The 25370-nt window shown below is 41.8% G+C and overlaps 1 protein-coding gene across 1 annotated transcript; it reads right to left on the bottom strand.

Moving 5' to 3' along the window:
* Positions 1-1346: 1346 nt before the first annotated feature.
* Positions 1347-24504, bottom strand: cwf19l2 (CWF19 like cell cycle control factor 2). The gene is made up of 19 exons (XM_070828993.1): positions 24408-24504; positions 23351-23461; positions 22064-22189; positions 21601-21711; positions 20729-20848; positions 17706-17799; positions 15866-15981; positions 14587-15133; positions 14223-14454; positions 12677-12782; positions 10966-11067; positions 8076-8204; positions 7331-7468; positions 3371-3583; positions 2839-2955; positions 2554-2709; positions 2331-2411; positions 2079-2180; positions 1347-1645 (listed from the first exon to the last, which is right to left on the bottom strand). Exons 1-19 carry the CDS (start codon positions 24498-24500, stop codon positions 1505-1507), a joined length of 2835 nt encoding a protein of 944 aa, XP_070685094.1. The 5' UTR covers positions 24501-24504; the 3' UTR covers positions 1347-1504.
* Positions 24505-25370: the final 866 nt, after the last annotated feature.

Below are 25370 nucleotides of genomic sequence, written 5' to 3'. Positions count from 1 at the left end.
ACAAAGGCACTTCATGTGTCATTACGCACAGTGAACCATCGCTAAATTGATTAAATGATGGCTTGCAACACACTACTGAATGATGCTGACCCCCTGATCCACATTATCAATGATAAATAACCCACGGTCTATTGACTGCCCAGACACTATGGTCGCAATGGCTTGCTGCTGATCTTTACAATGAAACAGGTCTTAACAAGGTCAGGTATAATAGTGATATATAATAATAATACACGGCTTCCTCCTCAGGGAAATTAGTTTTCTCCCCGTGTCCTTGCTGACAGGAACTGGAGCCTGGATCCTGCATGTAAAAGACCATCTCCCCGCTCTCATCACGTACCTGCTCCCTCTCAAAAAAGTTTAAATTTAGCAAATACTATTTTTCAGTGTGATTTTAAATAAGTGCAAGCTGAGGAGTATGTTACCAATTATATCATAAATGAAAGAGTGTTAAAAGGGCTCAGGAGACCACAAGAGTCAATATTCCACTGCTGTGTGATTTCTATAAAAGTTAGACATACTTTCTCATACACATCCAATTAGAAACCTCATGAATGATTATAGATAGAGATTATCCTGCATATATTAACGACTTACTGACTACTAGCTGTGGGATCTGTTCCTGCGACTATCTCAGATAGTGTCTCCCTCAGGTTTCTACTCCCTGGGACTGATTCATTAAGGAGAGCACTGTCTCAGTTTATCATCAGGCTGGAGTACACGGAAGAGCGATTCTGATTTGGAAGCTTATTCCTGTGAACACATACACAAAATCTTCATCTTTTATGATTCATAGACATTCAACACAAACCACCTGCTCCCATGCACCACATGGTGTCTGAGATGACACCTGGAAATGAGGTGGGTCTCTGAAGTGATGAGCTAATCAAAGAGCCCATGGCGTAGCCGGAAAAAAAAAAATTATGAGGTTGCATGTCAGGGCAAGGCGTCTGATTGCTTGGATGTGCTCGTGTATATACTTACACAAGTGGCTGTGATGTGACTGAAACCTCTCAGAATTAAGTGACAGCTGCAAGGGATCATGAGGCCACAGAGTGAGAGATTGAAACCCAGGGCTGGAAAGCAGGGAAGGGTAGCACTGGAAAAATAGGGGGCATGACACAGAGACAGCTCCAATTCATGTCTTGGTCGTAAGAAACTGCCTCATAGATACTCCACTATCCATCCACCTAGCCGGACATGCAGCATAAAGTGAGAGAATTTGTCACGACATATTTGTTTGAAACAAGGTTTTTATTTTAATACCTGTATCAATGCATGATTGGGGAATGACATTTAGTTAGTGAAACAATTTGACATGTAACATAAAAACACCGACAAATACATGAATTGAAGTAATTTTATTTTATGCAAGTAAAAATTCCTGCACTGGGAACTGTGTGTGTGTGTGTGTGTGTGTGTGTGTGTGTGTGTGTGTGTGTGTGTGTGTGTGTGTGTGTGTGTGTGTGTGTGTGGTCTGTGTGTGGTCTGTGTGTGGTCTGAGCTAGCCCTCAGTCTTGGTACAGTCGTACGGTTTCCACCACTGTGCAAACTGAAGGACTTTTTTCCTCTGATCGTCAAAGTTCTCTCTTATCAACTTTCTCCATCGCCGTGGCTCCAAATCCATCATCCCACCAACCACTTCCTGTGAGGGAGAGACGGGTTGATCATAATGAAACACTGCTGTAAAATAAATAGGAATTAAATTGTTTATGGCAGGATAAAACATGACTCAAAATACCTTACAAAGTTCATGAGAAGCTAAATAATTACATGCAGTGAGAGGAAGTTAAGAAGCGAAAACACACGACTGCGTTTGTCACATATGAATAAACACGTCCTTTAGTCTTTGTTGAACTATGATGTGTCTGCACTAAAGTGATTCACCAATCTATTATAAACTTATGCAAAGCTCAAATTTGGTCAAGTAGCTGTAGCTGTGACCCACACTCACACATGCACAGCAGTGTTTTTATGAAATTCCTGGAACCAAAAATGACAGTGACTTCTGCAAGCTAAAAAAAGAGGAACACATAATGATGGAGAACAAGTACAACAGCCTTGATGCACACACTGACCTTGCCGAAGTAAGGGGGGAACTTCTGTTCGTTTTCAATGACATGAGCGAACCCTCCCTGGAGGCCAAAGTCTACAGCAAAGTAGGGCAGTCCTTTAGGAATCTAAAACACATTGAAGAAATGATTAATGACAATTAACAAGGATGAGAGGGTAAAAGAACAGAAAGGAGGGTAGGAAGGAAACAAGTGAGGCAAAACAGAAGATGGGAGTCAGGAAAACCAAAGACATAGAGGAGACAAAAGAGAGCATACAGCTCGGCGGATGTCTTTCGAGGAGAGGTCGACAATCTTCTTGTTCATGGCCCATTCCTCATCACACTCCATGATAGCTTTCTGAAGGCACACAGAAAATGTCGTATTACCACATGTGTGAGGATATTTACACTTTATTTTTTTTATACATTAATCCTGTTAAACCTGTGCAAATGTGACAAAGTAAATTAAATCAGAATGATGAGAGTCAACACGTGCAGACCTTAAAGTATATGGGCGCCATATCGCCCAGTTCTCTGGGTAGTGGGATACACTCTAGGACCATGTGTTGTCTTCTGCGTGGGTTCATGTGTGTTTCCATAAACACACAGTCCAGATCCTGGGCCTCAAACATGCGCACCAAAGTACGCCGGAACAGCTGAGGACAGCAAAGCAGCACAGAGGTGAAGTCGATTAAGCTTTAATAACGCTTGTTTGAAGTAAACAGTGAAAATGAAATCAGGTTCTGGTTAAATCCTCCAGTCATTGAAGTCATTGATTGGCTAACCTGCATTTCTGACCAGACATCCTCATCCAATCCGGTGGCACAGCAGTGATGTTGGAGAGGACAGATGAGACAGTGGCCCTCTGTCATCGACACTCCCGCAGGCAGGCTCAGGTACGCCTGGACACCAGATTGCAAACACAAATTTAAAAATGCATCGATTAATCTGTAGATTTTATCTTGTTCTTTCTGACCAACAATCAAAAACGTGGAGTTTTTCAAATTCAGGGCTGCAATTAATCTATTTGGCGACAGAAAATTAAATTAACATTGTTCAACATTGTTGGATATTTTATATCACACAATTAATTGATTGAGAAAATAAGCAACAGTTTGATTGATAATGAAAATAAACAGTCCCTATTTCAGGAGAATGTCTGTAAATCATATTTGAGTGGCATGAACCACTGAATTTGCATTTTTGCTCAATAAATGGCTTTGAACAATTAATCAATTAGCAAAGTTGTTGACTGACAAATCAATTGAGCGACTAATAATCCCTTGCCTCGTCTCAAAGCAGATGACGATCCCTTACCTTGCTCCCTATTGCCACAATGAGGTGCTTCTGGAGCTGTTGGCTGCTGAAGCAGTGATGGCACTTCTCCATGGAGGCAGCCAGTCTCCTACTCTCCCCCATGGCTCTGTTCCTCATCCTCTCCTCATCCCTCCCCTCTCCCTCCCGCTGGGCTGCACTCGACACAAACATGTCATCCAGCGTGTAGTTGTCGCCGTCTGTCTTCCCCATCATCTGGAGAGTCGAGTGGAGAAGAAGTGGCGGTGATAGAGCCGATGGGGACAACAGAGGAGATGGAGAGGAGGAGCGGGAGACGAGGCGGACATGCAGGGAAGAGGACAGAAATGGTGAGCAGTGTTAGTGTGCTACTAAAAAGCTACCACATGTAGCTTTCACTTTTCATTCCAGGCTTAAAAACACAAATTGATTCTACGTGGACACCTCTTAAAACAGGAGAGAAAGTCATGGAAATCCTATAAAAACTACTGTAGAGATAATGACTTTCCTGGAAAACTGGCTTCACTCATTTGTGTATGTTGGTGCTGGCAGTATTACCACCTGTGCCGTTTCCACATCATACTGTGTGTGTGTGTTGAAATATGGAGGGTAAAAAGGGTCATGTTGGACAAGATGCACATACATACGCCCATGTGATTATTTACTAAATTCCAACTTATGTGTATGTGTCTGTGTGTCATTTGTATAACACAGCCATGTAGACACGTGTGTGTGCCTATGTTTGACACACAACACACACTCCTGCGCAGGTCTATGAAACATAGCGTCAGCGGTTAAAATCCGACCTCAAGTATATTGTCTTAAGCTTCAGAATCACAAATGTTGGTCATATTTTTCCATCATGATGCATAAGGACATAATTCCTTCAAACAAAGTCGTCCAACTTGTTTTTTTTCCTTTTTTATTGTTAGTCAGGTTCTCTGTTGCATTGCCATGACAACGGCGGTGCGTGCAGATGCAGCAGCCGCTAGCTCCTTCAACTTCCGATACATTTTTGTAATAATCTGTTTTGAAAGTAAAAGTTTAAAAATCTAATAATATCACATATGACAAGTAGAAATTGCATATTCATGAATGACAAAAACAGATAAAACCACATTAATCAGTCATGTTAGGCTATTAATGAAGTCCACATTTGGACAAACAGCTGGTTTTCTCCTGCCTCTGAGATAACCGTCATCACTTGTTAAACAGTCAGACACACAAGTAGTCGCAGGATGCACACAAACGTAGACACACACACGCGACTTGTCAAACACCTGAGGGACTGTTAATCAATAATCACATAAGCGTATGTATGTGCATCCTCAGTGACCCTTTTCATCCCCAATAGTGTGTGTGTGTGTGTGTGTGTGTGTGTCTGAACTGCACTGTACTGTATGTGATTTGGTCTCTGTGTGTTAACAGTGTGAGGCAGGATGCCGAGTATCGACTCTGGTATTTCTACGTCCGAGTCTTGTCACCATGGCGACCGGGCAACAGGTTGGAATCTGTGTGCATGTGAGAGAGCGAGAGGCAAGCATGGCTGAAGTGTGTGTGCATGACTCGCTGTGTAGGAGTGAGTGTGTGAGAGAGTGAAAATTGGATTAGTTTAGTGGCAGTGTGGGAGGGAGTGTGTGTGTGTGTGTGTGTGTAGGAGTGGTTGTGTGCAAAGGACTGCACCTAAGTGTACAGCAGTACACGCCACATTTATCTAAGAGCAGACAGTTTTGTTTTCTTACACACACACACACACTTACTAGGAATAATATGGTAATAATAAATCACTACCCATACTGTCAGCCTGTTGGTGATTGTGTCTTTATGCAAATCTTACTTTTCTTATCTTACAAATTCTTGATGCAATTCAAATTAGAGTAGATCAATTCAAATTAGACTGTAGCAGGAGACTGAATGAAATTGACATGTGTCTGCCACATTGCTCAGTTTTATTTAAAAAAAATACACAATATTACATCCAGACAATGCTAGTCTGCTAACTTAACGCCTCTGACCAATGGATAAAAGTGGTATTTATAGAAGCCCTGCCATGGTAACTGTAGATGTATTTTTAGTGTCACTCTTTGTAGGTGCAGAATGTGTGTGTATTCTTATACGCATGAATGTGTAATGAATATATGAGTGAGGGCGAGTGATTGTGTGTGTGTGTGTGTGTGTGTGCGCAAGTGATGGCCGAGAAAGTCGGAGAAAGGTAAAATATGGACGGAGCTAAAGCATTTGTCTTTTTTTATTATTGCCATGGCAACTCCACCATCCCTTTGTTTATTATTGCTTCCTTCTCACACACACGCACACATCTGTCCACCTGTCAGCAGTATTTTCACACTACTTGTTGTCATATTTCTACCTACAGAGAGAAGAAGTAAACACGCAGTAGAAAAGTACAGAGAAGAAGGAACAAGAAAAATGCGTCTTGGCTCATGTAAAGTTGCAGTCTATAAAACTGCTGATAGACTGACAACACGCACCACAACCTGCCAGTATCCATCTGCTGCCTTACGTCTATTTCAAGCCCACAGAGGAGGAGAGAGAGAGATAAGTAGATATAAGAGTGGTAGTGGAGAGCAGTGGATAACAACACAGAACCAAATGCATACCACTCTGACAGAACAAACCCTAAACGTCTATCCTTTCCCTCTTCTTAAGAGAAGAATGACACAATTAATCTAGGTGAATTGTAACTTTACCTGCAGTGGATCATCCATTTACCAAATTAGACAAATTAGCAACCTTCAGTATGCAGTGGTGGAGCAACGTTTCCCACGTTGTTTTCATTACAGCTGATCTAATCTGTTGCTGGTGATGTCTGTCAGCTACAAACAAGACGCCTGCTATGTCTATATTTCCAATGGCTCTTGGCTTATATGATAAGTTTGATAAGTTATTCACTATCACCAGATCAAAACAAATCCAGGTGTTCTGGGAGCCGAATCCAAAAAGGAACCACCCATCAGAGCCACCTGTAGCGAGCCCCCAGGAAGTGCCCGGGCTTTGGGGCCGATTTTACAAAGTGGCCAAACTGTGTAATTGCAACAGTGTCGTCAACCACGTCACTGAGGCCGAAAGTCTTTTTCATAGACTCACATTGCGTAAGAGACATCAGCAGATACATTTTTTTTTAGACGAGCTGACTTGTTTCACCATCAGGGTTTGATCCAGTCAGTCACATAACATTTGGAAAGTCTTAACTTAAGTCATAACCTTAAGAAGCTGCCACTGTGTCGACTTCACGCAATTCTCTGACTAACTCACTAACACAACAGAAAAGAAAGTGGACCAGTAGCAGAGAAGAACGGGGACAACGGCAGCCATAGCTCTATGAAAATATGGACACACAGCAGGTTCTGACCAATGGTTCAGCAGTGTGCTATAAAGCAACCCCAGGTGTGTTTTGAGGCTTAAATAACAAACAAAAAAATCTAGTAAATTTTGCAAATGAATGCAATATAACTTTGATAATTTGATCATTTTGTGTCATATTCACACAGCCATGGACTCCATAATTACAGTTTAAAGTTGCGATCTATGTGATAGCACAGATAATAACACCTGTGATAACACAAGCTCTTAGGTTGCCAGATTGCCTTAGAGTTGCCAGACTAAAGAATAACTGATTTAAGCCCTAAGATACCAGATTGTTATTTCAGTGGATCTAACTATGGTCAGTTAAGTCAAAGTTTGTGACCTCTGTTAGCACTACGGAGCCTTTTATAGGTCTGTCTCCATGTTGTGATGCAATAAACCAAGGAGGAGGGAAATGTTTATCAGACCTAAAAGATTCACACAATTAACATAAAGATGACTTGTGTTCGTTTCCACAGGGCAACTTAAATATCTTAAATTCTTGGTCTCACTGCTCATTCTAGTAATAATTAACTATCACTTTCCTTTCTTGTTGTCCTTGTTTTCAAGTTGAGTTCAGCACTGCCCAGCAGTTGCATGGTTGTGGGAATGTTTCCTTACCTTGGCAGCCATGCGAGAGTAGAGGGCATTCTGATCCTGTGCAGAGCTCATCTTCTCCCTCCTCACCATCTCCTTCAGACCCACATTGTCATCATCCTGGAAGTAGCGCATGCGTTGGCCATCAACATGAGTCTCAATCTGGAGGGACAAGGAAAGAGAGGAATGGTAAAAACAGAGGCAACGAGACAAGAAAATTGGAAACTGAGCGCCACGCAGAGAGAAGAGAGAGGTAGAAGATGATGAGAGTCTCGAGGGATGGAAAGATGAACTCTGACGGACCACAGACAGGCCTGAGTCAGAGAGCAAGAGACTGATAATGAGGGAAAGAGAGCGAGACAGACAGTAAAGGAGATGGGCCACTTCATGAATTCCCGATAACCATAAATAGAGGCTGGACTAGAAGGCTTTGTTACATTACACACGTTTCAAGTCAGAGTCAGGTGGAGTTGCTGTTCTCATTACACACTCTGATAAACACCAAGCACCGAGGAGCAAATACAGCACACAAAACTCTCATCTGCTCCCCTTTTTCTTAATGCCTCCGTCCACTAGTTTTAACAGTCTGCAGGAGTCTTTGTACTAAAGGGTGCAGCAGTCTGTTGCACTTAAAGATTTATCTTTACCATGTGTGCAGCATCACATTTTCATGTTTCACTCCATGGCTGAGGACCTCCCTCCCTGCTGTCCTGTCATTTGTTTTTGTACATTCCAACCACCCATCCTCCCTCCCTCTCTCTCTCTTTACCGGTTTCTTCTTCCGTCGTCCTCCATGGGGCTCCTGAGGTCCAGAGGGGGCATTGACTGGCCAGGCCCGACCTGCTTGGTCTGTTCTGAACAGCACGACTTCCTGGTCTTCACTGGAGTGACCTGTGACCTAAAAAAAACAAAACACGGCCAGGTCATTTTCACTTTTGTTTGTTTATGTAGAGAAATGTCCTGTGTTCCCCGTTTGGTATTTAACAGATACTCAAGTGAAGACGAAGGATAATAGGTCAATAATAATATTTGATGATGTAAAACATCCAACAAATCACTGAAATAGTCCACTGTCTGCAACCAGTGCCAGGCCACATATGCTACAATTATATTTATTTTGATAATCAGTTATTTGGTGGGAGTACCTTTTTTAAGAAAAAAAGTCAAGAATTCTGATTCCAGTTTCTTGTTAATATTTTCTGGTTTCTTTAGGCCTTTATGGCAGTAAACAGTGTTTGCCCAAGATTTGCCCTCAAATTGCTTTTTTTGTCCACAACCCGAGCAAAGTCAGATTGACATTTTTCACCATTTTTTGACATTTTATAGACAAAACAAATAATCGACTAATCGAGACAATAATCAACAGATTACCCGAAAAATGAAAGTAATCGTTAGTTGTAGCCCTTGTTACAAGTTTAAAGGACCCATATTATGCAAAGTGCACTTTGTAATGCCTTTTCAACATAAATGCGTGTTCCCAGTGTATCTGGAGACCCTCAAACTCTGGGAAAAGACCATCCTGTCTGTGTTTCTCCTGCTCATAGATGTCATAAAGTGATCTGTTGATCATGTGACCTCCTCCGACCCTTCAGCAGGCTGACTGAAAACCTCCTGAACCAACCACACTGTCCATGTTTTTCATCACCAACGCCAACTCCCAGTAACACAAAGATGTTGAAGGTGAGAGCAAAGTAGCAGATTGTTCTGTTCCTCTAAAACAGAGCATGAAGAAATATGAGAAATTAGGTTTTTTTTTGTTTTCTTTTTTAACACTGAACCATGTAAACCTGCTCTAGTAGGACCTCCAAATACAAGTATGAACTTCAAAATGAGCAGAATATGGGACCTTTCATCTAAAATGAAAGTTTTGATTGCAATTAACATGCAAAACAGAAGTGTGACTGTGTTTGAAAGAATTCAGCTCCTCAGGGTCATACTGGAGGCACATGGATCTCTTATCTCTAAAGGAAAGGAGGGTGGCAATGTTTTGGATTCATAGCAGCAGAGGCGTGTCAGGGAGCAGGAGGAGAAAAGAAGGGCTGTCAGACCAAAAGAAGAAACTTTGAATACATGTTAGTTAGCTAGTTTTGAGGGAAAACAGAGGACTTACCCTCTGTTCAAGATTTTCAGTAGTAGAATGAATGCATCAGTGCCAATTTAGCGCTCAATGCAGGTCCCCATTTTTCAAAGATCAAAACGTTTTGCTTGTTATAAAAGGAGCTGAAAAAAGGCTGACAGACTATAAAAGACTGTTCGACCTGACAGAGATGGGCGGCCGAGAAACAGGAACAAGGTGGGAGTAGAGGAGAGGGTGGGAGACATTCACAAGAAAATTACTATGGATTGTCAGAAATAAAATGAGAGAAGAGAATATTTCCTCTGCTGCAGTCTACACAGTTAGGCCTTTCAAGGCTCCACACACAGTGAAAACACTAAATATGAGCCAGACAGGCAACAAGAGTCAAAACACGGACTAGTGAAGACAAGCCAAAAGTCTTCCATAACAAAACAGATTGGAGAGACCGAATGAGTGCAAATCAACAGCACTCCATCTTTAAGAGGGCTGAAGTACCTCTCAGCTGATAAGTGCACTAAAACCTAAGAATTATGACATTTTCCCTGAAACCTTACAGAGGATTTATTTTTTTTTTGCTTTCATTTGGACCAGACAGCTTTAGCAGGGATGAATCTGGCCTAACTTGCAAATTATAATATACAGGTTATGTATGTAAATAAATGCAGCCTGCTTTCACTGTGTTCATAAAGTTCTCCTGAATCTGCTCACGTCTGAACTTGGCCCCCCATTTATTTCTGCATACGCATGTGTGTTTGTGTGAAGCCAGAAACAGCAATAGCACCACGAACGAGGGGAGATAAAGCAGCGTGGAAGTGTCAGGGCACTCGCTGTCTGTAGTAAAGGCAATTAACAAACGCTGACAGGATAGCACATATAATCTCTCCGTCTCCCTCTCAGTCTGTCTCTTTTTCATTCTCCCACACACATAAGCACGGGGGCACACTCTGAATGACCCCTGGTAGAAGAGTGTCGTCAGCACACTAAAAGACATTTGTTTCCCATTAGGGTCCGCTAAAACGGCAAACAGGAGCCGTTTCCATACAGCTAGACGTAAAAGCAGAACAGGAAGGAGACTTCAAACAAACAAATTCCTTTTAGAAGCCGTCAGACGTAACAGCAGAGAACTTAGTTTCAAGACGAGTGTGTGTGAGGAACTTTTCTTACCTGCACAGTGAGAGAGATGGATGCTGCCGTAACCTGCTGTGTGTGTGTGTATGAAGTGCAGAAAAGTTATAGCCTCGAGTGTTTGGATTAGCATTCAGACTATGGGAGAGGAAAGAGAAGAAGCTAGCAGAGAAGGTGTGTGTGTGTGTGTGTGTCAGGTTAAGGACTGTGTAAGAGTTTCTGAATCTATCTATTTCTTGTGTTTACATCTGTGCGTGATTTGAGAGTAAATGGATATGAAAATTATTTCCAAGCAAAAAAGGCCACTCTTTTCGCTCATCTTTTTTTAATCTGTCCGATCGTGGTTTCCTTTTTTTGGAAAGTTTGCATGGCCTCATGGACACTGGTTACATTACTTAGGCAATGACCGTGACAATGAGTGTGTGTCTAAGACTTAAGACGTACAGTGTACACAGACCTGCATTGATTTAGCCGTTTCTTGTAGCTTCTTCTGGGCAGCGTGGCTCTCTTTGGCTTTCTGTGCTGCGTCCAGCTGTGCTTTCAGCTTCTCAACCATGGCCTGAAACACACACACACACACACACACAAATGCTTTATGAAAGTCTACAGACTCAGATTTACTTATAAAACAGCCAATAAGTAGAGGTCAGTAAGTGTTGCTGTGTACGTGTTTTCTGGGGACACACAATGTAATTATATAAGAATGATCATCATTTTTCTGTTTCAAAATGTAGAAGACTGACAGATACATTGGAAAGCTGATATTAAGAGCAGTTAAATATCACATGGGTTGTGTGTTGGCCTGTTTTATAGGTTGCATGTTAATATGCAGTTGACTATTTTCTTACTTAAAGTTCAGAATATTTTCTCCACCTGTGTTTTTGACAATCTTTAGATAAAAGGGGCTTTGAGGCTGAAACACAGCACACATCCACATACAGAACCTCTTAAGCCAGGCTGACAGATACCTTTATGCAGAGGGAATAAAAGGCAAGTGCATGACTGCACTCAACACACACACACAAACAGAAATACACACAATGTGGTTTGGGAATATCAGTTTGATTGCTTTGTCGTGTAGGGAGATCCTGGATGTCGGTTGATAACACTTAGCATTATGGGTGTGAGTGTGTGTGTTTGCAGTTTGAGTGTGTTTTGTAACAGACAGCTCTTTAACACTTTCTATAAGAGATGCCAATAGCACTCTTAGCATTGATGCGTAAAAACAGACAGAGGGGGAGCTAAGTGCACAGATCAATGAACGCTATAAATTAATGGATCCCCTGATGTTCTTTACATCTACGCAAAGAAAAAGAGGCAAAGCCAATGTGTTGACAAAAAGCATATAGCATTTCTTTATATACATGTATGAAACATTTCATCTCTCCCTCCCTCCCAGACACCTTGTGCAATGTGGATAAGTGAAAACCAGCCTGGAGCACCTCACAATAAGAAGCTCAAAAAGCCAAACTGAAAATTATTCTGACCGCTTGACAGAGTCTGACAGGAGAGAGTGAGAGAATATGGCTGATGGACAAGATATAGAGATGTGGGATTTATGGGCTTTTGTAATTACTGTTTCCATTTTACCTGAGGAAAGACTTTGTATGTCAGGGAAACTCAGAAATAGGCTAATAAGTTAGAAAAAAGCAGTAAGTAGGACTATGGCAAATGGCAGTTGTACAATGGATCTAATTATGATTTCTCCATAAAGGGCTTTCAACTCTGGGACACGTTACCAACTGAAGTCAAATTCATTTCAGATATAAAATCTTTTACAACAAAAGGTCAAGTGCTGACTAAAAGCAAACCAGAGCTGTCCTCATTTTTACCTGATGCTATCTCTAAATTCCTATTGGTGTATGGTGTATATGTTTATGTGTGTTGTGGTGTTTGTATTTCGTTTAATTGTATATCTGTAAAGCGATTATGATACCAACATCTGCTTAATTTAACTACACTTAGCATGTAAAAGCCCAATTAGTGATATGAGTTTAAAACATTTGCTATAGCTGTAAGCTCTCTGTATCACATCACTTTCGTGCTCTACAGTGGAGCCATGTTCAATTACCTATCAAACAGGTAGTCATATATTCAGCCCAATACAGCAATCTCCATTGGAAGTGATCATTATGTGCCCAATAGTAACATAATGAGAACCTACTCACCATGTTGCCAATGATCTCTGCCTTCACCAGTTTGGCCCCCAGTTTGTTCATCTCCTCCTCTGACAGCAGTTGGACCTCCTCCTCTTCCTCACTTTCACTCTCACTCCTAGGTGAACATGAAAAGGAGAGTTTATGGGTTAGAAAAGTACAAACAAAGCTTCACAACCACATTATACTACAAGTGATACACAAACACAATCAGTGTCCTCTTATTCAGCACTTGTTTTCCTCCCGATTTTCCCCATAACTCACCCTCTGAACAACGCGATTTAATGACTTAATTATTCCACCCAATAATAGCCTTAAACCCTCTAATGGGAAACTTATTTGTGAAGTTTTCATTTAACCATTTAGTTGTTTTCTTCCGAGCTCTAACACTGTTTATCTGTTCTGATTCATTTGACTCTTTGTGCCCCCCCCAGCGATCATTACAGCCTGCCAGGGAGGATGTGAGCTGCAGCCTGGGAAGCGTTGTTCTAGGCTATTACACTTCTCATTGGCTCATTTCACTCTGCTGCCACACTGCAGACTCATTTCATGCTGCAGGGGTTCTGGGTGCTGGTTTACCCAAACAACTTAGCTTAATGGGGCAACACACAGAACAACTAAGAAGGCTTTATACAAAAGCAATGGTACTACGGCATCTGGCCTACAATTGTGACTGTATGCTGGATTGCCTTTAAAGTAAGAAAATATATAAGGTGTTCTTGCAGCTTAGTGTTCCATTAAATGACACAAAAATGGACAAAATTAATATGAAATTATGATAACTTACACTTTATAATGGCTGAAAGCTCTTTGACAGACACAATTACCCTGCAAGGATTATTTACAACTTTGGATAAAGCAGTAGAACAAAAGAAAAAAGGACTAGGTTAAGAGCTTATGTGTGTCTAGATGTCTGTTACTAAATATAGTACCAAAGACAGATAGACGGCTATCGAGACAGAAATAGTACAGATAATTTATGAGGCTCAGAGTTACCTTGGGAGTTTGTTTCTGGGAATATGTTCAAGAGCAGATAAGGACTTCAACAGTTCTTGTAGGTCCCTTTAAACTAATCTGGTACATATGTGGAGACACAGCTTGCTTTAATAGCAGGGATTACTGTGAGAAAGTCTCTTGTAAGGTTGTAATGTGAAGAGATTAACATGACCTAACGCAGACTGATGATTTAATGCATGCTGTCACATTAATGCATGTAGTTTTTGATGTGTTTGAGGCCCCATTATAAAGTTGTAACCTAAAAGCTACACGAGATGTTCAAATCACATGATTAAATATGCCCCATTTGTACTTTCAAGCAGGCACAGAGATGGTCAATACTTGATAATGCACTGAAGGAACATGGAAAATCAAACATTTCTCATAAGACTTTGTCGTTGCTGTCATGGTTTTTTTGTGAGTGGCAAAAATAGGAATGGAAAACAGGCAACAATGGAACTGATTCATTCACAATGCCCACCCAGGTACACATACAACTATACAAGTTTGACATCAGTTAGTAAACCATTTCTCAAAGGAAACAAAATAAAAAGCTTTAAACCTTAATGTTGTCGCTGTGGCTTTATCACCACGCGGCTCGTCTTGAGGAGCGGTTACAGCTTTCCCAGGATCCCTCTCTTTCTCTTTTTCCAAGATTTCAGATTCACGGGCAGGATTGCTGCTCTTCTTCCAGGCTGGAATGCTGATTTTATTATGTGGGCCAGAGTCTTCATCATCAGAGCTGGGCTTCAGGAATCCTGTGGACGGTTGTGCTGGAGGAGGACGTGTTGGAGCTGCAAAAAAAAAAAAAAAAAAAAGAAGTTACAAAGAATGTTAAGGTTCCCAAGAATCTTGGTACATTAGACAGAAATTGTTTGCTCAGTTGTGATAGAAACTGGACATCCAAAGCCTTGACATCAACCCACCTTCACTACTGTCATCATCATCTGAGGGTTTGAGGAAGCGGCTTTTTAGTGACCCAAGAGAGAGAGAACGTTGACTCGGATTTTGCCCAGATGATGATGATGATGATGATGATGAAAAACTGGGCCCATCTCTTTCTCTATTTCTTTCTCTATCCCCATCTCTCTCTCTCTCTTTGTCCCCATCTCTGTCATTATCTCTTCCTCTATCCCTTTCCCTCTCTCTGTCTCTGTCCTTCTCTCTAAACCTGTCTCCGCCTCGGCCTCTCTCTTCCTCCCTGCCTCGATAACCTCCCCTCTCCTTGTCCTCTCCTCTTCCAGCACGGTATCTCTCTCTGTCCGAAGGCGGCGAATCTCTTTCCCTTTCATTCCTTCTCCATCGATCCCTCTCATCCCCATCTCCCTCTTTTCTCCTCCATCTCTCTCTGTCCTCATTCTCTCCTTTCCTCCACCCGCCTCTCGACGTCCTGTCTCCTTCTTCTCCTCTTCTCCTCTGTCCATACACAGCTTTCTCAGCATCAGCAAGTCTTTGCTGAAATTCTTCCATTGACTACAAAAGAAGAAGACACATACAAAACACTTGACAACTAAGCCAGAGCTTCACAATTGTTCAGATTGATTGTTTACTCAAATCTGTTAAGATATGTCCGTAAATTTCAAATCTCAAAATTGTCAGAATCTACTCAGCTGCCAATATTGACATTATGGCATCAACATACATAAAACCAGCGGCTGTCCAGGATTTGCAATAAAGCATACAAACACCCCCACCACAAAGTTTAGACTGTAAGTTATAGGGGCAATATAAGTAACACAAACAAAGCACACTGCTGTGACTGGCTGAGCTCTCACTAAGGAAAAAGAAAGCACACACACAGATATACACACAATGTTCTGGCAGTGACAGTTTCTATGCTGTCAACCACAGGCACAAATGCTGAAACTGCAGAAATCAATTTAGCAAAGGACACTTTGCACTGTGAGTGTGTGTGCGTGTGTGTGTGCATGTGCGTGTGTGTGATGCCAAACAGCAAAGAGAAAGATTAATAATAAAACAAGGTATCTAGACACAATTTCCACCCACAGTAGGGAGGGAATATATCCTTGACTTCAGAGTGTATTTGCTGTGACTTGTAAGCCAAAGTAAGTATAAATCAATATCTTTATGTCTAAATTTTGCAACGTCCTCATCTGCTCAGTGGCTTTTTAGGGGAAACCGTACGTGTCTGCTAAATTGTGCATGTGAATGTGTGAGTGCTGCCAGTGTGCCATCGGTTCTCACTCCATATCTCTCAGCCACCACATCGTTGAGGCTGCGCTGCTCCCTCTCTGCCTGCTCCTTCATCCTCTGATAATTCTTCTTCAGCCAGCTCAGACCTCCATCATTTACCACTGAGACTGCAGGAAAGGAGGAGAAACAACCATGACAAATGAACACATTCAAAAACAAAGGTCATCTGAAATTTTAAGCAGGGTGAGCAGTGAGCAGGGTGAGGGATGATTAGACAAAAATGTGTCTTTAAAAACAGCAGTTCATAAAACTTCCCAGAGATAAAACACGACAAATGTACTACGAGTATCCGATTCAGTGTGAGAACATGTTGACAGAGAGTCATCTGTTGCTTCTACTTTAAATTATAGGGGGACAAAAAAAGTTGAAGAAAAAACGACCAAAAATGTTCAAAGACAAGCTGCATGGTGTTCACTGTGAAGACGTGGGAATAGTGAGTATGGCTGATGAGTGACAAATTTGACAGCTAGAAGAATTAAAAGGCAAAATAAGATGCTCTTGAAGTCTTTGTTAGTGCGGCCTCATATTTCTGATTTCTGAATTACACTGGATAAACTGAGTCTGTTCTTAAATCGACAAATCAATCTACTCTACTGTCATCAAACATAGAGCTGGCTTGTGAATTGCTTTGCTTGTACAACTTCAAGCTGCATATCATCTTTGCCAAATTATCCCAGGGCTGATCGCGTGTCACCTGATCATCTTCCACCATGTGTTTCCTTGACTGGTTTTTAGCAAAACAAAGTGTGTTAAAAATGCACAAATACCAACGAATACACACCAGTTTGTCCCTCCTGCAACCCCATAATAGTGGCACAAGATGAGGTAAATAACATCCCCACCTGGCAGAGATTGAAGGGGAAAGGATGAAAATGAGTGTGTGTGTGTGTGTGTGTGTGTGTGTGTGTGTGTGTGTGTGTGTGTGTGTGTGTGTGTGTGTGTGTGTGTGTGTGTGTATGAGATGTTTGCATCAGCTTATTTTGCCTCACTATTAAAATAAAGCTTACATCAGAGAGGCCATGCCAACCCTAGAGGGAACTGTACTTACTGTGTAGAGATAAGAGACACACGTACCTGCATTTGCTTGTCAGCTTAACACAGCTTACTCCTCGACTGTCCATCCATCTGTCTGTCCCTCTCTCTCTTTTTCACTCTCCCTAAATCCCTGACTCAAAAAAGCTCCTCCTTGCTCTATCTGTCCTTTCATTCTCCTGTCATACCTCCATGATGGCTTTTCTGCACGCATACTTGTGTTCAAGTCCTCTCCGATTTGTTCATTTCTCTGTTTTCCTGCATTTTCAACATACCAACAAACTCTGTAATTCATCCCCCCTTTGCTTCCAATTAGCTGTATGTCTCATCATATCCCAGAGAAAATGAGTGATGAGGAGAAAACAAGGCAGAGTGTAAAGTACTGTAAGTAAACATGGGCGTGTATGAGCGGTGTGTGTGTGTGATTGTGGAAAGTAGGATGCATCTGAATTACACACTATTCTTCATTTTAATTTTTCCCTTCACTAGAGTGGAACAGCGTGTTGAGGCAATGGTTAGGTGATAAAATGTACAATACAGCAATGTACAATACAGTTGTGGTCTACTGAGGAAAGTGTTATCGGAAAAACCGATAGCTCTGCATCTTCTCTAATACATGTCTGTGCTTGAATGTTGGCGAAAGATAACATCAATAACTAAAATCTTGAGTGAAACTGTTCTGAGGTACTGAAAAAGAAAGATGAAAAAAGATGTTTCTAGAATATTTTACATAGCTGGAAAATGTTCTGCTATTTGGCTCTTGGAAATAAATATTCAGAGTCAGCTGATCTGTGAATACCTTTTGTTGCTGCAGTACCAGCTTTCTCCTCGGGGGGCAGACCAGTTCCTCCATCTTTCCAGTACGGGTTCAGCTCCAATTTGTGCAAACCAGCCTGAGGGAAACAACAAGCACACATGAACAATCTAATCATTTCTGTATACCGGCAATAACACAACAGGGGCACAAATGCTAAAAATCACCACGCAGACTGATTGTCACAGGTTATTCACAAAGTATGCTATCCATGCGGACACAGACGTGATCACACTTTATCTCTCCCTTACAGACATGCAGGTCATTTTGCATTAGGATTGAAATAACGGTCGCATGTGAATCTGCTGATTGAAGACACCACATGGCTGTCTAAACAACCCCCGAGCCGACAGTAGAACAAGACACACAGTGTAAAACGCAATCTATACAGCACCTTTTTAACACTGGCTGCAAATTGTTTTACATCACAACATCCATGCATCGTCTATACCACTTATCCTTACGGGCTAGAGCCAATCCCAACTGGTGGCCAGTCAATCACAGGGCAAACACATAGACACAGACGGCCATTCATACTTACATTTACACCTACAGGCAATTAGTCAATTTGTTGAGCTAAAAGACTGGGTTTTTACTTTTTATTTTATTTATTTATTTATTAAAAGGGCTGGACACTTGCTCTCTTAAACTGATCAGAGACATGATCAGAGGGGAGGGACAGGTTTATAATAAAAAGAGTACAGCAGGGCCAATAACAGGTAGGACCTCTCTAAAGACTTTGGAGGCTAAAATATCAGTTGACAAGAGCACAGGCACAGATGAGAAATTGTCTCTATGAGGTTGTGCATGGAATTGGGTTAGATTAGTAAATCTAAAACAGTACTAGATGGATTGCAGAAGGAGGGATAGGGCACAATGTTGGATCTGATTCTGTTGATCTTGTCGCCAAAATAAATAATAAATAATAAATTAAATGTGTTGAGGCTGATGAAAGACTGACTTTCCACAGCTGTTTAAAACCTTTAAAAAGGTTGTTAAAATTGTTTAAATCCTTTTTTGCTCTGACTGCTGATGAACCCGTCACCCAATTTATACAGTCCCTGACAAAAGTCTTGTCGCTTACCGAAGTTGTTGGAACAACATATAATAACTTGACTTGTAGTTGATCAATTGGAATCTGAAATGGCTTATATGAAAGGCACAGGCCTCTGGATTATGTGTATTATACTAAAATAAGGTTTTGTATCATTCATTGAGTTTTATCATTTAATTAGAACAGAAAGGTCAGATTTGGCTTGGACAAAAGTCTTGTCGCGCCTTTAAATGATTCAAGCAATCACAGATTAGAGCTTCACCTGTGACAAATACTGTAATTAACACATTCCCAGGTGAGTATAAAAAGAACCCCAGCACACCAGACCTTCATCTGAAGTGCAACCTGACCTCTCACAACATGCCAAAGATTCAACCACAGATCAAAGTGCTGATCATCAAGAACCTGAAGACCAAGTCTGCTGCTGAGGTGGCAGACATCTTCAGTGTATCCAAACGTCAAGTGGAGAGGATAAGAAAACAATTTGAAAAAACTGCTGAAGTTCATGACAAGCCCAGGTCAGGCAGACCCCGTAAGACAACTGTTTGAGAGGACTGTTTGTTGCTTCGACAGTCCAGGGCCAGCCCTTTTTCAACTGCAGCAGAGCTGCATGAGAAGTGGTCACCAGAAACCCCTGTATCTCGAAGAACAGTTTGTCGAATTCTCTCACGCAGTGGTCTCCATGGCCAAATTAGTGCTCAGAAGCCAGCATTAAACAGAAGGCGACTAAAAAATCGTGTTGCATTTGCAAAGGCCCACAGCTTGGTGAAAGGATGGACAGAGGAAAAGTGGCAGAAGGTAGATTTTTCTGATGAATCATCCATTGAACTGCATCCCAAACGCAGCAAATACTGCAGAAGACCCGTTGGAACCCGCATGGACCCAAGATTCACCCAGAAAACAGTCAAGTTTGGTGGAGGAAAAATCATGGTTTGGGGTCACATCCAGTATGGGGGTGTGCGAGAGATCTGCAGAGTGGATGGCAACATCAACAGCCTGAAATATCAACAAATTCTTGCTGCCCACTACATTCGAAACCACAAGAGAGGGCAAATTCTTCAGCAGGATGGCGCTCCTCCTCATACTTCAGCCTCCACATCAAAGTTCCTGAAAGCGAAGAAGGTCAAGTTGCTCCAGGATTGGCCAGCCCAGTCACCAGACATGAACATTACTGAGCATGTCTGGGGTAAGATGAAGGAGGAGGCTTGGAAGATGAAACCAAAGAATCTTGATGAACTCTGGGAGTCCTGCAAGACTGCTTTCTTTGCCATTCCAGATGACTTCATCAATAAATTATCTGAGTCATTGCCGAGGCGTATGGATGCAGTCCTCCAAGCTCATGGGAGTCATACACGATATTAATTCTTTTTCCCAAGGGACCATAGCTTTATGCTGTGATGTTATTGTAGCATGTTTGTGTATTAATTTCTACCGTACATTTTTTTTTGTATGCGACAAGACTTTTGTCCAAGCCATATCTGACCTTTCTGTTCTAATTAAATGATAAAACTCAATGAATGATACAAAACCTTATTTTGATACAATACACATAATCCAGAGGCCTGTGCCTTTCATATAAACCATTTCAGATTCCAATTGATCGACTACAAGTCAAGTTATTATTTGTTGTTCCAACAACTTCGGTAAGCGACTAGACTTTTGTCAGGGACTGTAGAAGACATAGTGAGAGCAGCAGCTGCGATGACAGGGACTGCAAGCAGTGAGTTGCTGCGTTGAAAAGGCGGATGTTTCTGGTTATGGAACCTCCGACTATTACTGTGGTCAGGGAGAAATTGATCCGCAGAGTGCGTCCAGGCAGACAGGTTTTTGAGAAGTCAGTGACCTCCCACCTGAGAAAAGAATTCCCTACTGACTGGCGAGGAAGACCTCAAGAGCCTCTGAGCTGTAGAGGGGAATTGGTCATCACAAATTGGGAGAGAAAAAGAACACACACCTGTTCGATGGCCTGAGCCTTTTCCCTCTCCTCCTCTTTCAGTCGTTCTTTCTCTGCCCTCCTCTCTGTTGTGGACGTGGTTTTCATTGCCAAAAAGTCAAAGGTCATCCATTCGTCTCTCTAGGGGACAGAGAAAGACAGTGAGAGGGGGTTAAACAAAGAAAAGGAAAGTTGTATCTATTGAGAGAAGATAAATGACAACAGACAACTTAGCACATAACCACTATGCTCTCATAAACAAAAAGGAAACATAAGCACATATCCATTTACATTTTAAAATGTTTTCTCAACCTCTCAGTAATGGAGGATGGTGATATAGATGAGTAGGTTTGGTTCTAAAGCAGAAGAAATAAAGAATGCACAAAATGTCTTCATACCTCCAAACACAGTAGTAGCTCCAGATACTTAGGCTCTGTTTAGGGTATTTATTAATCTCAATTGGGAATCTATTATTGTCTTGAAGTTATTTGTTTATGAAAATTCCTTGGCAAAGCTACAGTTTTTTGTGCACAGAAGAATCTGTGTGCTTCGCTCTCGTCTAGTAATCTTCATGTTACTGTGAGCTGTGTTAGTGAGGAAAAAACAACAAGGTGGGTTCAGCAGGTTGTGTGTGGTCGGAGACAGTTGGCCTGCTGAACGGGTTCACATGATCAACAAATCCCCTTGTGACATCATAAGGGGAGCCAAATCCAAACAGTGTGTTTTTGTCTTTCCTCATAGTTTGCCAGTCTGTAGGCACACTAGAGGCACATATTTATGTTGAAGACATTAAAAGGTGCATTTTACATGATATGGGATCTTTAAATGTAAATTTTTCATCAATTTTAAATCAATCATTATTCAGTATCTGTGGGATCATGTAAGAATATTACCTGGACATTCTGTGCTGGGTTGAGGTTGCTCTCTGTGGGCTTATCAGAAACCTGCCAGGCTTTAGCAGGTTGTGTTTGAGGCTGAGCCTCAACCCACTCCGGGCCTGAGTCCTGGCAAAGAGAGAGAGACAGGAGGCAGAAAATGATGAAGAGGGACAGTATGAGAGATTAAAATATCAAAGCAAAAGGATGGAGTATAAGTAACTGATGGAAGAAGCAGAATAACAAAACTTTTGTGTTATCAGAGACTTGGCAGGAGTTCTAAATTGAACTTTAGAGCTAAGTGGAACTGGTAGACAAAATTTTCACCCTCCAACAATTTTACTCAGAAGAATTTAAGTCACTTAAGTTAAGTCTTTTCCCTATATTAACCAGTGCACCAGGATCTACTGGCACTATTCAGGTGTTAACTTGAGACCTCGTTTAAAAAAGGGCAGCAATGGAAAGCGACTTAATAACATACCGCTGAGCTGTCACTGGAGCCATCTCCTGCTTCTGCTGTCCTCTTCTCCTTCTTGGCCTTCTTCTTCTTCTCCTTTTTCTTTTTAGATGTCTTCTCTTTCTTTCTCTTGCTCTTGACAGAGCCCTCCTGCAGGGCGTTCAGATTCCATGAATTATGTTTTTCCTTCATTATTTGTTATTCAGATATACATTATAGAATCAGTCACACAAGGCAGCCAGGAAAAACTATCTGGCGAGTTTTCAACAAAATGAACAACGATGTCCAAACAATAAAGGTGGGGATCTACTGAATGATGTTGCAGGCCGGCAACAAAGTCACCACTGTACTTCGGCTACAGTTGAGTTGTGACTTGGCGTGAAGTTAGTGTCACAATCTACAGCAATAAAGTTATTAATTAGTGTTGTGTAAGATGTTATACGATGTCTATTACGGCCTCAGCCAACATCTTCCCGTGTGTGTCTTACATCTTTTCAGGGTGGTTTTGTTTTTTACTGTATACATGTATTGCTGGGGGCAGCATGGTGGTGTGGTGGTTAACACTGTTGCCTCACAGCAAGAAGGCTCCAGGGTCGAGTCTGAACGGGTTCTCCGGCTTCCTCCCGCAGTCCAAAGACATGCAGGTTAGGATAATTGGTGAGTCTAAATTGCCTATAGGTGTGAGCGGTTGTCTGTCTCTATGAGTCGGCCTGGTGATTTGGTTGGTGACCAATCCAGGTTGTACCCCACCTCTTGCCCAAAGTCTGCTGGGATTGGCGAGTTGTGATTAGAGGGGCCCCCAGTCCGCAGCACCAATTACGAGGAAGCAATCAAGAAGAGGAAGATTTAAATCTTGAGCCAGCTCGACAGTTGGCGCGGCTGAGCCTCTGTGTGCCTCTCGTTATTAGTGGTCACGTTGCTTGTTGTTTGAAACTAGTATTGGTGTTTTCTGGTAAACACGGCACTGGAGAAACTACCTGGGTCTGGACCAGGCTTCATTATTGCTGTGCTGTACTGATTGTACACACTCAGTATTTCCTTGTTTTATTACATTAGGTGCAGGGGTGTTGTTTTGGTTGTGTTTGGCTAAGTAATCGATAATAGTGAGGCTTTATCTTCACTTTTTCTTGTTTGCCTCATTCTCTTAGTTTTGAACAAACATCCAATTTCTTTTGCTATTAAAGACCAAGAGCATCTGGTTTTTACGTGGCTTCTCTTCCGTTTACGATTTAGGTTGTAACAATGCCAAACACGCTCCTTGCTGGCTTTTCTTATGTTTAATTTCACGTGAAAAAAAACTTTGTATCTTACTTCCTCTATGTCCTGCAGCCTCTGGTTGATCTCAGGGAGCATCCAGGTGTCCTCCCCTCTCTGCCTCTTCAGCTCCTTCTTCCTCTCCTCCTTCTCATGCTGCCGCTTGGCCTGAACAACACCGTGAGAGGGAGAAAACAAGGGGATATTCAAAAGGTAAAGAAATAAAATAGACGTTTGTCTAATGCCAATCCATTTAAGTGCAGAGCCGAACTAATTATGTGGGTTGAAAAAGAAACGCTATTATAATATCCTGTTAAATCCAGAGACATCTTTCTCATTAACGACAGTCTTCACATTGCCACGACACTGCTGAAAAGAGTTGATTTTCTAATTTTGTGAGCATCTGAGCCACACAGTTTTATCTTCTGGATGCAATGGCAGCGACACTGATGAGGTCTTAAATCATAATGAGCCAATTCCTGGTCAAACTTCAAAAGCAGAATAAATCAGACCCAGTTACACTCTTTGCACAGGTGAAGCGGGCAGATAATGTGTTTACAACATGCAGCGCTCATCTACAGGAAGCATCATTTGTCTGCTTCACCTGCTCGGTACTCTGTCTGTCAACAGCGCAAACACAGCTGCACAGCTAAAAGATAACGCACGATTAAAATACCTGTGTGTGTATATGTGATTACAACGGCGAGGCTGCGCTAATCTTCATGACATAAAAAGCGCTCCTATCTGCCCCAGCAGTGTTTGTACTGTAATTTCCTGCCAGCAGTTTAACAGTATCCGCCCGTCCAGACACAGGATTTATCACGTAAATGTGAAGACACGTGGATACTGTTAGCAAAAGAGAAGAAGAGGCGGACAGAGAGAGAGAGAGAGAGAGAGAGAGAGAGAGAGAGAGAGAGAGAGAGAGAGAGAGAGAGAGAGAAAAGGATATTATGAAGCCGCTAAACTCATCTGTACCTCCCGCTAGCTGTTAGCCTAGTTAGCTTGTTAGCTGTCGTTTGGCCGGAACAGGTTATGATTTAAGCCAGAACTGCGACAAATTAAATAAGCCTCGCTTGCTTACAGGGTTGGTCGCTACAAAGCTTACAGGCTGTACCTTTTCTAGCGCCTCTTGTCGTGCCTGTCGTTTACTCTCCTTTCTTTCTTCGATGCTGCTTGCGCTCTCAAAACTTGTGCCGTGCGTCGCCATGACACTGCCGTCAACGGATTTGTTAAATTGTCGTAAAGCGCCGCCGTGACGTTCACGTCAGCCGCTGACTTAATATGGCATCATACAACCATACACGTTCATAAGTGCATGTGCAAATCAACATGAAAACAATGATGAACAATTTTAAATGTACATTGTTTGGACCAAATAGAGCCCAATCTACAGGAAGGATCTAACACGTTAGTAATTTACAGTAGTTACTTGTAAATACCAGTAGATTACTTACCTGTAGCCTTACACTAGTGTTTGTCTGTGTCATTTTACTACTCAGTCCATTTAACTGTCCCATATACTGAACGTCACTTAAACTACATTCACTCCCATAAAACTGGTCTACAACTTTAATTATGTGTGAACAGGTGCACTAAAGTTTACTATGAAGGTGGAAAGTTATCTGGCCGTTAATGCAGCACATTACATCTTGTTACGTGAGCTGGAAACAGAGCTGGAAATTAGGTTTTAGCTCAGGATGTGCCCACCTAGCCTTTTTGTAAAAGTGTCAGGTAAAATACTTAACCACATGTGTTACAATCACACACAATCCCCTTTGACAAAAAAAGAGAGAAACCTCAGGGAGACCAACTGAGGATCTTCAGTGATAGATAGCATAGTAGTAGTAGTCACTGTAAAATTACAAGACTGCAGAACATCTTATTCCAAAACCATAGACATTAATATGTTGCTGTAACAGCCTCCACTCACATCCCTCCAATTCATATCAAAGGTTTAGGATGAGGTTGAGGTCAGACCTTTGTATATGCAAGATTGTTTTGTGCACATGAAACAGGAAAGGATATTCCCCAAACTCTTGCCACACAGTTGAAAGCACCCTATTGTCTGAAATGTCAC

Source organism: Pempheris klunzingeri, chromosome 4 (genome assembly GCF_042242105.1).
Source record: "Pempheris klunzingeri isolate RE-2024b chromosome 4, fPemKlu1.hap1, whole genome shotgun sequence".
Lineage (NCBI taxonomy): Eukaryota > Metazoa > Chordata > Actinopteri > Acropomatiformes > Pempheridae > Pempheris > Pempheris klunzingeri.
This window is presented reverse-complemented; position numbering and strand designations above follow the sequence as displayed.